This window comes from Salmo salar, chromosome ssa15 (assembly GCF_905237065.1).
Source record: "Salmo salar chromosome ssa15, Ssal_v3.1, whole genome shotgun sequence".
In the NCBI taxonomy this organism is placed as follows: Eukaryota; Metazoa; Chordata; class Actinopteri; order Salmoniformes; family Salmonidae; genus Salmo; species Salmo salar.
The window spans coordinates 78,693,800-78,707,158 of NC_059456.1; the positions used below are offsets into that span (position 1 = coordinate 78,693,800).

General features: G+C 40.1%; 1 protein-coding gene across 1 annotated transcript; it reads left to right on the plus strand.

Annotated features, from left to right (window-relative positions):
* The first annotated feature begins 5,994 nt into the window (after nt 1–5,994).
* Nucleotides 5,995–12,733, plus strand: srm (spermidine synthase). The gene is made up of 8 exons (XM_014145829.2): nt 5,995–6,274; nt 7,030–7,150; nt 7,306–7,398; nt 7,512–7,665; nt 7,855–7,938; nt 8,292–8,437; nt 11,353–11,475; nt 11,631–12,733. The coding sequence occupies exons 1-8, from the start codon at nt 6,144–6,146 to the stop codon at nt 11,646–11,648; spliced, it is 870 nt and encodes a 289-aa protein (XP_014001304.1). The 5' UTR covers nt 5,995–6,143; the 3' UTR covers nt 11,649–12,733.
* The last annotated feature ends 626 nt before the right edge of the window (nt 12,734–13,359 follow it).

Below are 13,359 nucleotides of genomic sequence, written 5' to 3' on the forward strand. Positions count from 1 at the left end.
TGAACCAAAAACGCGCCAACAAAATTGAGGTTTTTCGATATAAAGAGGGACTTTATCGAACAAAACAAACATTTATTGTGTAACATGGAGTCTTGTGAATGCAACCATACGAAGATCATCAAAGGTAAGTGATTCATTTTATTGCTATTTCTGACTTTCGTGACTAATCTACTTGGCTGGTAACTGTACGTAATGTTTTGTGTGCTGAGCGCTGTCCTCAGATAATCGCTTTACATTTACGTCATTTAGCAGACGCTCTTATCCAGAGCGACTTACAAATTGGTGCATTCACCTTATGATATCCAGTGGAACAACCACTTTACAATAGTACATCTATTATCTTTTTTTGGGGGGTGGGGTGGGGGGGGTTAGAAGGATTACTATATCCTATCCCAGGTATTCCTTAAAGATGTGGGGTTTCAGGTGTCTACGGAAGGTGGTGGCATGGTTTGCTTTTGCCGTAAAGCCTTTTTGCAATCTGATACAGCGGCTGGATTAACAAGAAGTTAAGCTTTATTTTGATGTATAACACATATTTTCAAGAATGTTAAATATTTGAATTGAGCATTTTTGAATTTCGCGCTCTGCAATTTCACTGGATGTTGGCCAGGTGGGACGCTACCGTCCCACACCCCCTTGAGAGGTTTTTAACAATGTCTAGACTGTATTTCAGATCAATTTGTTATTTTAATGGACAAAAAAATTGCTTTTCTTTTCAAAAACAAGGACATTTCTAAGTGACCCCAAACTTTTGAACGGTAGTGTATATTTTTAAGTTCATGTGTACCTTTTATGGAGGGTTCAAGGAAGGCAGCCTAGTGGACAGGCACATTTCTTCAGGAAGACGCATGTAGAGGTACAGTCATCTTTTTGCGTGTCGTTCGCCATAAAACATCACAGAAGAAGAACGCATGCTAGGTGCGTCATAATGTGACTTACAGGTTGATGTCAACAAGCGGGCAGAGTAGCCCATATTTTGTGAACATGGAGACGCCGGAGATAGCCAGACTAGTAAATTGGGCTAAGGAGGAGAAGGTGGGTATTGGAGAAAGGCCATCTGTGCATGTTCTGCAAGCAGTACAGCGGATGAAGGCACGGTATGAGTGTGGTGAACGGGTAGATGTGGTTATGGACAGCGAGGAAGAAGGAGAAGAGCCAAGTGCAGTGCGAAGATGTGTGTTGAGGAAGAATGGCGCCAAATACAAACTGTATTCTGCAGTCTGATGGTTCAGAAATTGAACTTGACGAGAGTGAAGATGAATTACCTGTGGTCTGAGCCTCGCCCCGATGGTCATGCAAAAGGTGATTCGGGCCCAGTGGGAGTTACATTTTTGGAGAATGTGGATCCCTGCCTTTTTTTTGGCTGATCCATATGTAGTATCAGGCTGGGTAGAAAATAAGCTGGGTACTGTTAAATCAGTAAAGGTAGCTTGAAGTGGACTTGTGATGATTTTCTGTGTTTCTTCCATCCAGAGGGAAAAGGTGCTTTGTGTCACTCGCCTAGGGACAAGACCTGTGACTTGCTTTGCTCTCCTCGAAGCAGGGTGCCTTTGAAAGGAGTGATTACTGGGGTGACGTTAAGGGTTGAGGTGATGCAACTGAAATTGAAGATTCCCTGAGTCTGTGACGCCCGCCATTTGGTGTGACATAGACCTGATGGCGACAGTGGTGAAACTGAGAAGACACTGTCTGTCCTTTTGAGTTTTGAAGCAGAGTCTTTACCTGATAAAGTCATGTTAGGATATTTCAGTTATCCCATGAGAGCTTTTGTGCTGAACCCATTAAGGTGTTTCAGATGCCAAACTTATGGTCATGTTGTAGGAGGGAGATTCCAAGATGTGAGAAGTGTGCAGGAGGGCATGGGACAAAGGAATGTGTAGTATCGGTGAAAAGAAAAACATGTCAATTGTGGGAGTGCCCATGTTGCTGAGGATCAGAAGTGTCCGGTGCGTGAGAGACCGGTTGAGGTTGCCAGGGTCAGAGTAGCCCTTGATCATGACTCTCAGTTCCATTACATTACACATAAGTAATTGGACGAAGGCATCTTCTGTAGGGGGTAGTTTTGTTATAAGCTGTGGTCCTTGGTCTGAAAATGAATACACATCGCTTGCGGTACGGTTTTGGAAGAATTAAGGACCTTTTATCTTTCATATCGTCAATAAAAAATAATAAAATAAAGGTTACATTGATACACACCTTTTATAGGGTTAGGGTTCCCACATGGCCATATTTCCATGTTACAGCGCATGTTTACAGAAAACAGACGGAAAACAGAGTGGACTACCTGTGCCAATTAGCTATCTGAGTCTCTGAACACCTGTGTGTAAATGGAAGACAGATGCCACAAATGTGTTGTTACTGAAAAATACTGTCTGCTGCAAATGTGTTAAAACGGGTTAAAACAGTGTACAGTATGTTCTGTATTTTGCATTTATGAAATTATTTTGATGTGATGTGAAAGTAGAGGGATTTATGTTTCTAGAACCGTACCGAGAATTGAGAATCAATTCACGTTTAGATTTAGTTTTTGTCTGTTTTGGCTTCATGAGCCAATTCGGCCTTTAAACAGAACATGTAAGGTCCTTGGACTAAGGAGTAACGTTAGGCTCCTTTAGTCCAATACTGGGCTAGGGTCAGAGTAGAACAGAAGGTGGCTCAAAGAGCGGAATGAAGGAGAGTATAGGAGAAGATGGCGGAAACTGTGGTTTTGTTTGAAACTGCTAGTGAGTCAGGTGAAGATAATACCACAGAGAGTAAGAATGAGTGGGTTACAGTGGTGAAAAAGAAGAGAAACAAGAGAAGTAAAGTTGTGGTGGGAACTAGAAAATCCCTAGCCTGGTGTAGTATCAGTTAGGGTCAAAGCACAGTGGAGACTCCTCAGAGGAGGAAGGGGAGGACCATCCTCAGTGAATTTCATACAAGTAAAAATAGTGAAACATAAAAATTATCCTTTTTAGATAACTATACTAAATATATTCACATCACCAAATAATTGATTAAAAAACACTGTTTTGAGGCTACAGTAGCCTCAACAGCACTCTGTAGGGTAGAGTCATGGTGTAGCCTCTGGGTACATTGACTTAATACAAACAATTCAATACAAAACCTAGGAGGCTCGTGGTTCCCACCCCCTTCCATACTTACACAGTAATTATGACAACTTCTGGAGGGCAGTCCTCCAACCTATCAGAGCTCTTGCAGCATGAACTGACATGTTGTCCACCCAATCAAAGGATCAGAGAATTAATCTAAAAATAAAATGTGGTGAGTAGTTGACTCAAAGAAAGACAGTTGTTGAACAGTTTTGAACAAATGTAATTATTTAAAAATTAAGGAGAAGCAAGAAAGATTTTGTATTTTTTTAGCTAGAGAATGCAGTTAGCTAGTTTTGCCTACTCAAACACCCGGCTCAAACAGAGAGGGATGCTATGTTACCTAATTGGCTATGGCTATCCACCACTGGAACTCTTCCAAGTCAAGGTAAGCTTTTGAGGCCTGCCGGTGTAACGGCTTGCTGTACAGTGTACAGTACAGTGTACAGTTAGTACACTGTACTGCATGATTGTAGCGGGTTTACTAACATGTTAGTTCTAGTAGCTATGTTGACTTGACGTTAGCTAATATGTTGACAACGATGTAGGCTGTGTGTAGCGGTTATGATATGCATGTTTGGCTTGGAAAGGTTTTTGTTGCCTGGTCACAGTCAGCTGATGTGTTGTGCATTGAAGGGAAAAGGTGAGAGAATGAGAGCACGAAGATGTGAGAAGGAATCATCCAGAGTTCAAAGGGATTATGCTGTTTGTATGTGGCTGCTATAAAAGTTAACTGTGTTTGTGTGTGATCAGGGGTGTATTCGTTCTGCCGATACTGTTAAAAAACGTTTCGCAAACGGAATGAAACATTGAAAAACATACCTGAATTTGTCTAATAGAAACTCTTGTTTGCAACTGTTGGACTTATGATAACACCCTAGATCAGTTAGATGCAGGCAACATTGTGCAAGGCGGTATTGAATTTGTCAATGTCTGTCGCCCTGATTACTCAAATTTCTCGACCTGTGCACCTACGTTGTAAACTTTCATTCATAGGCTAGGTTGTAGCAACCTCATGATGGGTATAGGGACAATTTGAGTATCATGTAGTAGCCTAAACCTATTGATGTTACATTGAGCTGGGTGAATGGAATATGAATGACAGTCATCCAATATGCTGTAATAGAAATAAAGCCATGCTCATAAAAAAAAAAAAATTTCATCCTCATCTTAAACCACACTGACCACCACTGTTAAAGTAGTGGAATCGGGTGGTGATTTAATTTTTATGAAATAGTGGTAAATAGATGTAGGGTTAGTTGATGGTAAAAAGAAAAATCCTTTTCCCCTTCCTTTAAATTTTTTTGTATCACAAAATGTAACGCGATCGACCACACACTACAGCACAGTAGGTGACGCCATGCACAAACAAAATGTGTGAACGCCATGATACCAAAATCAAGCTTCTCCCGCCTCCATTCGTTCATCTAGTGTTGGAGAGACTACGGAAAGAAAGGGAGGGTGTTTATCTGATTTGTTTAATAGACATCTGGATACTTTATATCAGGATTCTGTGGCCATTTACACAGATGGTTCAAAAGATCCAAGGACAGGACGGATCATTACAGATCATCTGGCTGTACTGTGTATATACGGCGGAGCTGATGGCCTTACTGTTGGCCTTGCAGTGGGTGGAAGAAGTTAAACCAGACAGAGTAGTTATTTTCTCTGATTCATATGCAATGTTGATGAGTCTGCAGTCCTTTAGATTACGTAGCAGACGAGACCTAATTTAGGATGTACTACAAACCCATGGCAGGATTAGACAGATGGGTATACAGATACGATTTACATGGGTCCCAGCCCATGTGGGGTGGAGGGGAATGAGGCAGTTGATGTACTGGCTAAACAAGCACTTAGTAGTGGGGATGTTGTAGTTTCAATGAGCAAGGTAGAGGCAAAAGGCCTGTTATGGACAGTGATGAAGCAGAGATGGCAGGAGCAGGGGACTAGAGATACTAAGGGCAGGCATGTATTTCAAGTACAGAGGAAAGTCAGGGAGGGGGGGACGGCAGCAAAGGACAGAAGAGAGGAGGCTATTTTTACTAGATTAAGGGTGGGACAAAGCCGGTTGAATAAGACTTTAAATGTGATCATTGCCAGGAAACAGAGACCATGGAGCATATTTTTTAATTTTATTTAACCTTTAAGGGAAAGGGGGATACCTAGTCAGTTGTACAACTGAATGCCTTCAACTGAAATGTGTCTAATGCATTTAACCCAACCCCTCTGAATCATAGAGGTGCGGGGAGCTGCCTTAAATCGACATCCACGTCTTAGGCAAGTCAGTTAAGAACAAATTCTTATTTACAATGGCCTACCCTGGCCAAACCCTTCCCTAACCCGGGCGACACTGGCCAATTGTGCACCACCCGATCACAGCCGGTTGTGATACAGCCCAGGATCGGATCAGGATATGTAGTGACACCTCTAGCACGGTGATGCAGTGCCTTAGACCTCTGCGCCACTCAGGAGCCTAAATATTGAGATAGTGTGGGCAGTATCAGAGGGAAGCTGAGATCTAGTATGAGAAGGGGATACAGAACATTAGTTTAAAGAGTATATTGAGTACATTTTACATTTACATTTTAGTCAATTAGCAGACGCTCTTATCGAGAGCGACTTACAGTAGTGAATGCATACATTTCATACAATTTCATACATTTTTTTTTGCTGGCCCCCCGTGGGAATCGAACCCACAACCCTGGCGTTGCAAACACCATGCTCTACCAACTGAGCTACAGGGAAGGCTGAACGTCAGTTGATATAGTCTCAAATATTTTATATTTTTTTAAGAGCAACGGGCTGGCAGGTAGGATTTAACTTCTCCCTCTCTGTCCCACACTCCAGTACAGTAGGTGGCGGAAATGAACTATAACGTTGGATGCCAACCGTCGATAAATCCACCGAAGAAGATACCAAAGAGAAGAAGAAGGCATGCTACACGCCCCAACGTGGTTCGCAACTCAGTCAGATTTATTTTGAATGAAACGTTAACAAATATTTTTTGTTTGTTACTATAACGAACTGTAAACTTCGACTGCATCAATCATGGACAGCATAAAAGACGGATGGTTCACAGAAACGTGTAAGTTATGGCCTGGACAAGCGATGAGTCTGCAAGTAGAAGAGGTTCTTTACCAACAAAAATCTAAATTTCAAGATGTCATGGTTTTCAAGAGGTAAGTAGCTAGCTATTTAACTAGGTAGCTAACGCTAGCTAGCAATACAACTGTTTATGCTAGCTACGTTAGCTAGTTATGTAACGCTGAGTGGCTAGCTAGCTAGTATTTAGGCTGCTTTTAAATTGAAAGGTTAAGTAACTGTTCTCTCATCTAATCATTATTACTAGAAGTTTAGCTAGCGCGAACTAGTTAGCTAACGTTAATTAGCTAGCAAACGTATCTACCTAGCTAGCTGACAGCAATACCTTAACGTCGTTAACCTAGCTACTATAGTTACCTAATTGGTTCTAAGGGAGGAAATGCGTCCAAGGTTTTCTAGCTCGTTATTTGTTCTGATTGTGTGTCGCGGTCATTGTATTAATGTTAGCTCGTTAGCTAGCCAAAGCTAACTATCTAGCTAGTTTAACTTGCCAGATGTCATGAACCCAAATGTTGGCATCTCTCACTTCCGTCATTGAAATTGCTTCAATATTATTTGTGCTAAGTAACGTAAGTAGGCCTACATTTAGTTAGCATGTCTTGTCACAACTTGTCTCATATACATAACGTTAGTTGGCTAACTAGGTTGCTAGTTTTATCTTGCCAAGTCATGACTTGTATTTGACACCCCTAACCCATCCCTGATTTATTATCATCCAACCACAGCCAGTCTGTTCATTTTTACCTGTTCCTGCTCTTCAAGTGTTTCTGGGGTTATTTGTTTTGCACTAATTAGTCATTCAAGTAAGTAATCTCATACCATATATTTTCAGCAAAACCTATGGAAATGTACTTGTGCTGGATGGAGTTATTCAATGCACAGAGAGGGATGAGTTTTCCTACCAAGAAATGATAGCCAACCTACCTCTGTGCTCCCACCCTTGCCCCAAAAAGGTATCGTCATTCCACCATAAATTCAGTTGAACATATTTTACTACAAGACTTAATTGTGCCTTGTAGAGAATCCAGGACAGATTACCTTTTGGGGAAGTTTTGGAAATTGGTGTCTTGTATAACTTATTATAATGAATGTACCCTTCTCTTTGCAGGTCCTGATTATTGGTGGGGGAGATGGTGGTGTCTTGAGAGAAGTGGTAAAGCACCCACTTGTTGAATCAGTGGTTCAGTGTGAAATCGATGAGGTATGTACCAAACACCGACTGGAATCATGCTCTTTTCTCAATGTAATTGACTGGTAACAGCATAGAAGACACAGAAGTGTGAAGTTTGTTATAATATTCACTTTGCCCTTAAGGATGTAATCAATGTGTCGAAGAAATACCTCCCTGGTATGGCGCAAGGGTTCTTCAGTCCCAAACTCACTCTGAATGTTGGGGATGGATTTGAGTTCATGAAACAGAACCAGGATGCCTTTGACATCATTATAACAGATTCATCTGACCCTGTTGGTAAGGAAACAGATGCCTGCGACATGAGTGTTATTTGCTCATATTTCTGTGTAATTAGTGTGCTTGCACAAATATTTTCTTCAGGAAAATAAATATACCTTTTTGATAATTGACGTATCAATAGCTATCTCAAGTGTTCACTTTTCTGTAAGTCTAATCCAGTTACTTATATTTGTCTTGCTATTACAGGGCCTGCTGAGAGTTTGTTCAAAGAGTCTTATTATGAACTAATGAAGACAGCCTTACGAGATGGTGGAATTCTTTGTTGCCAAGGTGACATGATTTCTACTGACACTTCAATCCTGCTTCAGATATCGTTATTAGAAAAAAGATGGCAAAGTGTGTGCAATTCATAGCAGTATCACGAGGTAAATAGACAGCCAATCTAAACTTGTCAGGAACCTGTTGCCACCTACATCACACTATTATAGAAAGATTGCCAATAAGATAAATGTTCAATTGGTGAGGGGGGTCAGAAGACCATCCCTATCTTTATTTGCAGCAAATGCTGCTCAGCGGCTTATTGCCCTGTGAGGAAATAGTTTGATTCTATAGCAGTCGGTTAGATCAATAACACTGACAGGGAATTGACCCACCTTTTTTTTGTTTGCCTCTGAATTCCACAGGAGAGTGTCAATGGCTCCACTTGGAGCTGATTAAAGAGATGCGGACCTTCTGCAAGACACTGTTCCCAGTGGTAGATTATGCCTACTGCACCATTCCCACCTACCCAAGTGGTCAGATTGGCTTTATGCTGTGCAGTAAAAATGCTGTAAGTGTCAGTCTTTGTCCCGGTTAGCTTTTTTCTGTCTTCAGTAACATAATTCTTAGTGGTTCATTACCTATGGAATTTAATGAGTTAAAGTTTTTGTATACTTTTTAAGCAAGCAGTTTTGAAACTAGTGCTCAACAGACAAAAAAGGTCCGTGAAAATGTATCCCCATTAACTGTTGCCAAGGCAGCAGCTACTCTTCCTGGGGTCCAGCAACATTAAGACAGTTATAACATTTAAAATATTACATTTCATAAGACTTTTCACAACACATTGTGGGCCCTCAGGCCACTGCTCTACTACTCTACTACCACATATCTACAATACATCCTGTAACCTTACAATATCATTGGAAATTATTCCACCTGCCAATCAACATTGTTCATCAGGTTACAAGCCGGCGATTTACAAAAAAAAGGACGATATGGAATTATTGATTTGGATCATTGACATTACAGGAAGGCAGGCCACAATGTACTTATCTATAAAAAGTGGATACAGTTGCCTTTGATAGCCTCTATGGTGTGTTGTGCCCAGGATATCTAAATGGATTAAAGTTTAAAAATATATTTTTTAATTAACCTTTAACTGGGCAAGTCAGTTGAGAACAAATTCTTATTTACAATGATGGCCAAACCCGGACGAAGCTGGGCCAATTGTGCGCCGCCCTATGGGATTCCCAATCGCAGCCGGATGTGATACAGCCTGGATTCGAACCAGGTACTGTAGTGAAGCATCTTGCACTGAGATGCTGCGCCACTCGGGAGCCCACGATAAATCCTTATCGTGAAATAGTACCCAAATTCAACAAGAGACAGTGATACCATTTAGGAAGTAAGATTGACCACAATGTTTCTGATCGGGTTGAAAATGATCAATGTATTTGCAGCTGAAATGCCATCTCATCTGTAGCCTATACATTTGCTTGTCCAACCAGGGTGGCAGGTAGCCTAGTGGATGAAATCCCCGAGCTGACAAGGTAAAAATGTCATTCTGCCCCTGAACAAGGCAGCTAACCCACTGTTCCCCGGTAGGCCGTCATTGAAAATAAGAATTTGTTCGGGACAACTTCCGGTGAAACTGGAGGGCACGCAATTCAAATAAATAATAAAAATTATGAATATTAAACATTTAGGTACATACATGGGTCATATCGGTTGAAAGCTTAAATTCTTGTTAATCTAACTGCACTGTCCGATTTACAGTAGTTATTACAGCGAAAGCATGCCGTGTGATTGTTTGAGGACGGCGCCACACAAAATATTTTTGCACAGGTTTCATGAATTCACAAATAGCGATTTAAATATTCACTTTTTTGATAATCTTCCTTTTGATTTGTCATCCAGTGTCCCAGCTATAACCTGAGGTGTCGTTTTGGGATATAAAGAATGATTTTTATCTAACAAAAAGTCTGTCTAGTTGGCGCCATCAATTTGAGTAATCCACTCGTTCAACATTGCAAAGAAAGGAGTCCGAAAGTCTACACCAAAACTTTGTTTCAACAAGTCAAAATACGTTTCTATATATTCCTCAGATACCCTAAAATGTAATCAAACTATAATATTTCTTACGGAAAGAAGTATGTTTAATAGGAAACCGATTTTAGCAGGTGCGTCTTGTCTTGGCGCGCGCAAACAAGGATTTCCATACCAGTGTCCTCGTATTAAAACTCTTATTTCTTATTCAAGCCTGAAACCTTGAACATAGACTGACACCCAGTGGAAGCCGCAAGAATTGAGTATTCCCTTATACTGGCTATTGGAAAAGCATGGTCTCAAACCAACCAGAAATGTTTTGTTTTTTCTTTGGATTTTCTCCCACCATATCTATTGTGTTATACTCTACTACATTATTTACAAATTTCTACAAACTTCAGTGTTTTCTTTCCAATGGTACCAATTATACGCATATCCAGGCTTCAGGGCATGAGTAACAGGCAGTTTACTTTGGGCATGTCATTTAGACAGGAAGTGGAGAAAAAGACTTTAACTGACTTGCCTAGTTAAATAAAAATATATGTTTGGGATTAGGCTACTTTGTTTCTGGATAAATGCATTAAAAGAGAGAAGTGACACTAACAAGGTCTAATACTGAGCAAAGCTCCGGTTCCAATCCAAGTGCCAATGCCGTTTAGCAAACTCCAGGCGTTTACATGAGCCATTTGATGCCACACACACCAGTGGTGGGTTTGATGTCGAAATGAGAATGCATGAGCAGAAAATAACCCCACACCTACTGTAAAATATGGTGGTGGATCTTTTATGGGGCTATTATGCTTTCACTGATCCTGGGGCCCTTGTTAAGGTCAAGATCATGAACTTTACCCCGTACTGGGACATTGTTGCCTCTGCGGGGAGGCTGAAACTTGACTGCAAGACGATAACCCCAAGCACACATCAAAATCCACATTTAATGGCCATCTCAATCTCCGGACTTGAAACCCATTGAAAACCTGTGGTTTGAATTGGAGGGAACTCCATAAACTCAGACTAAGGATATCAAGAATCTGGAAGGATTCTGTATGGATGAATGGTCTAAGATCCTTCCCAATCCCATTTGTAGAACATTTTATCTGTATATCTAACTTTGGATGCATTCATAATTGTTCTATTGATTTATTCTCGCTGTGATCAAAAAAGGCATGCGCTTAGCTAACGTGCATGAAGTCCTTAAATAATTTAATGTAAGGATTTCTGGGATTCATATGTTAAAAGATGACTACAGATGGTTTATAATGCATGTATGAACCTTACATTGACAGGTCTATTCCAAGACGTGGGATAAAGTCGTTTTTCAGGCCTCTAAACAAGCAAAGTATTTAAAAACATTCTGAAACCCACTTCCGTAGTGATGATTTTTTTCCCAAGGTCAGTCACAGTCCCATATTCTTACAGTAATTGTGTTTTTGTATTTAGCAAACCACTTTCAGAGATCCAGTGAGAGAACTCTCAACAAATGAAGTGGAAAGTATGAACCTGAGGTATTACAACCCAGAGATCCACAGAGCATCGTTCATCCTCCCTGAGTTTGCAAGAAAGGTAAGTGTTACAAATACAATCATATTTACTGTACGTGTGAGACACCTCATACAGCAATTGAGGGTATTTTCCCCCACCCTAGTGAAATTCCTACACCAGGTATCTTCCGTCCTTGCTTTGTCTCACTTTTATCCATACTATTTTACTCTTCACAGGTACTGAGTGAAGCATGAGTGGCATGATGAACAAAATCTTTATCCTTGACCTGATTCTCTCTGGCAACAGAAGCAACACATCAGCTGCTACACCTCTTTTCTCGGTCTCCACCAGGAAGGAAAGACCTTCAGTGGGCAATTCTGTTCCTTTCAGAGAGTATTAATTCCTTCCAGTGCTTCCTTCCAGTCTTACAAACTATTTGTATTTATTTGTTCTGGAATTTTTGTCATGTCTTGATTCTTAAATGGTAATCACTTATGTCAACATCTAGTTGGAAAATGAGGTGGGAAGGAAAACATTCATACCCTACTCTTTGGAGCAATGTGATTCTAACACATTATTAGTATGGATTTAATCATAGTACTTGGTTGTATAAAGACCAGATTACCTCTTAAGATTAAGGTACACTCAATTGCAAAACATGCCCACTCTGGTTTAAAGAAAACCGATACAAACGTATTCCTCTTCGCACCTCTCTGTCAACTCATTCACCCAAATAATTCAAGATGATCCAATAGTGCCTGGATTGTGTTTTTCCATTACAGTAGGAAACATTTGTTGAAGTGGTTTCTATCATAGTTTACCTCCAGGCAGACAAAGGGTATGATTTTTATATTGGTTGAAAATGTATTATCTGCCACAATGGAAAAGCTCAGGTCAGAAGTTGAGTTGAGAACATTACCACTTTAAAATGTCAACAGAAGTGTTGATTGTTTCCTATATAACACTTGTTTAGATATAGTTTATTCACCAATGGAGATGAAGTTACATGTGTAAGTTGATTGAATGCTGAGGATGTACTGCACATCAATTTAGTTGGTTTCTTATCCTTTGCTATACAATCCCTATATTTGGTACTATATGGTTGTTGATCTAGTATGGAATAATCCAGAATACTGATGTCAAAATTATGCCTTTTTTGGTTTTTATTTCTTGGGGACCTTAGGTGTTATGAATTATTGAAAACTATAGATCTCCATGGAGTACGTATCAGTAGTGCATCCATACTAAACCTATGTCCAAGGCAATGGTGTTACACATGAACATTAAGATCATGTTTTTATAAGAATTATGAAATATAATAAATCTGAGGTAAACTGGATATCTGAGACTTGTTTCTCTGTTTTAAAGCTCCACATCTCTTGTCTAAAATCAAGTGATTATATGAAGTGAGAAATCCACCTGAACATTGCGATGAACCAATGAGGTTTCAATCCCACATTGTATGTAGAATTGTGTCCACTACACAGTGCCTTCAGAAAGTATTCACACCCCTTGATATTTTCCACATTGTGTTAGAGCATGAATTTTAAATTGAGATTGTCATTGGCCTACACACAATACCCCATAATGTCAGTGCAATTGTAGATTCTTTTTTACAAATTAATGAAATGAAAATCTGAAATGTCTTGAGTCAAGTATTCAATGGCTTTTATGGCAAGCCTGAAGTTCAGGAGTAAAAATGGGCTTAAGTCACATAAGTTGCATGGACTCACTGTGCAATGTGTTTAACATTATTTTTTTAATGACACCATCTCTACCCCACACAGAATTATCTGTATGGTCCCCCAGTCTAGCAGTGAATTTCAAACACAATGACCAGGGAGGTTTTCCAATGCCTCGCAAGGAAGGGTACCTATAGGTAGAAGGGGAAAAAAACAGGCATTGAATATCCTTTGAGTATGGTGAATTTATTAATTACATTTTGGATGGTGTATCAATACACTA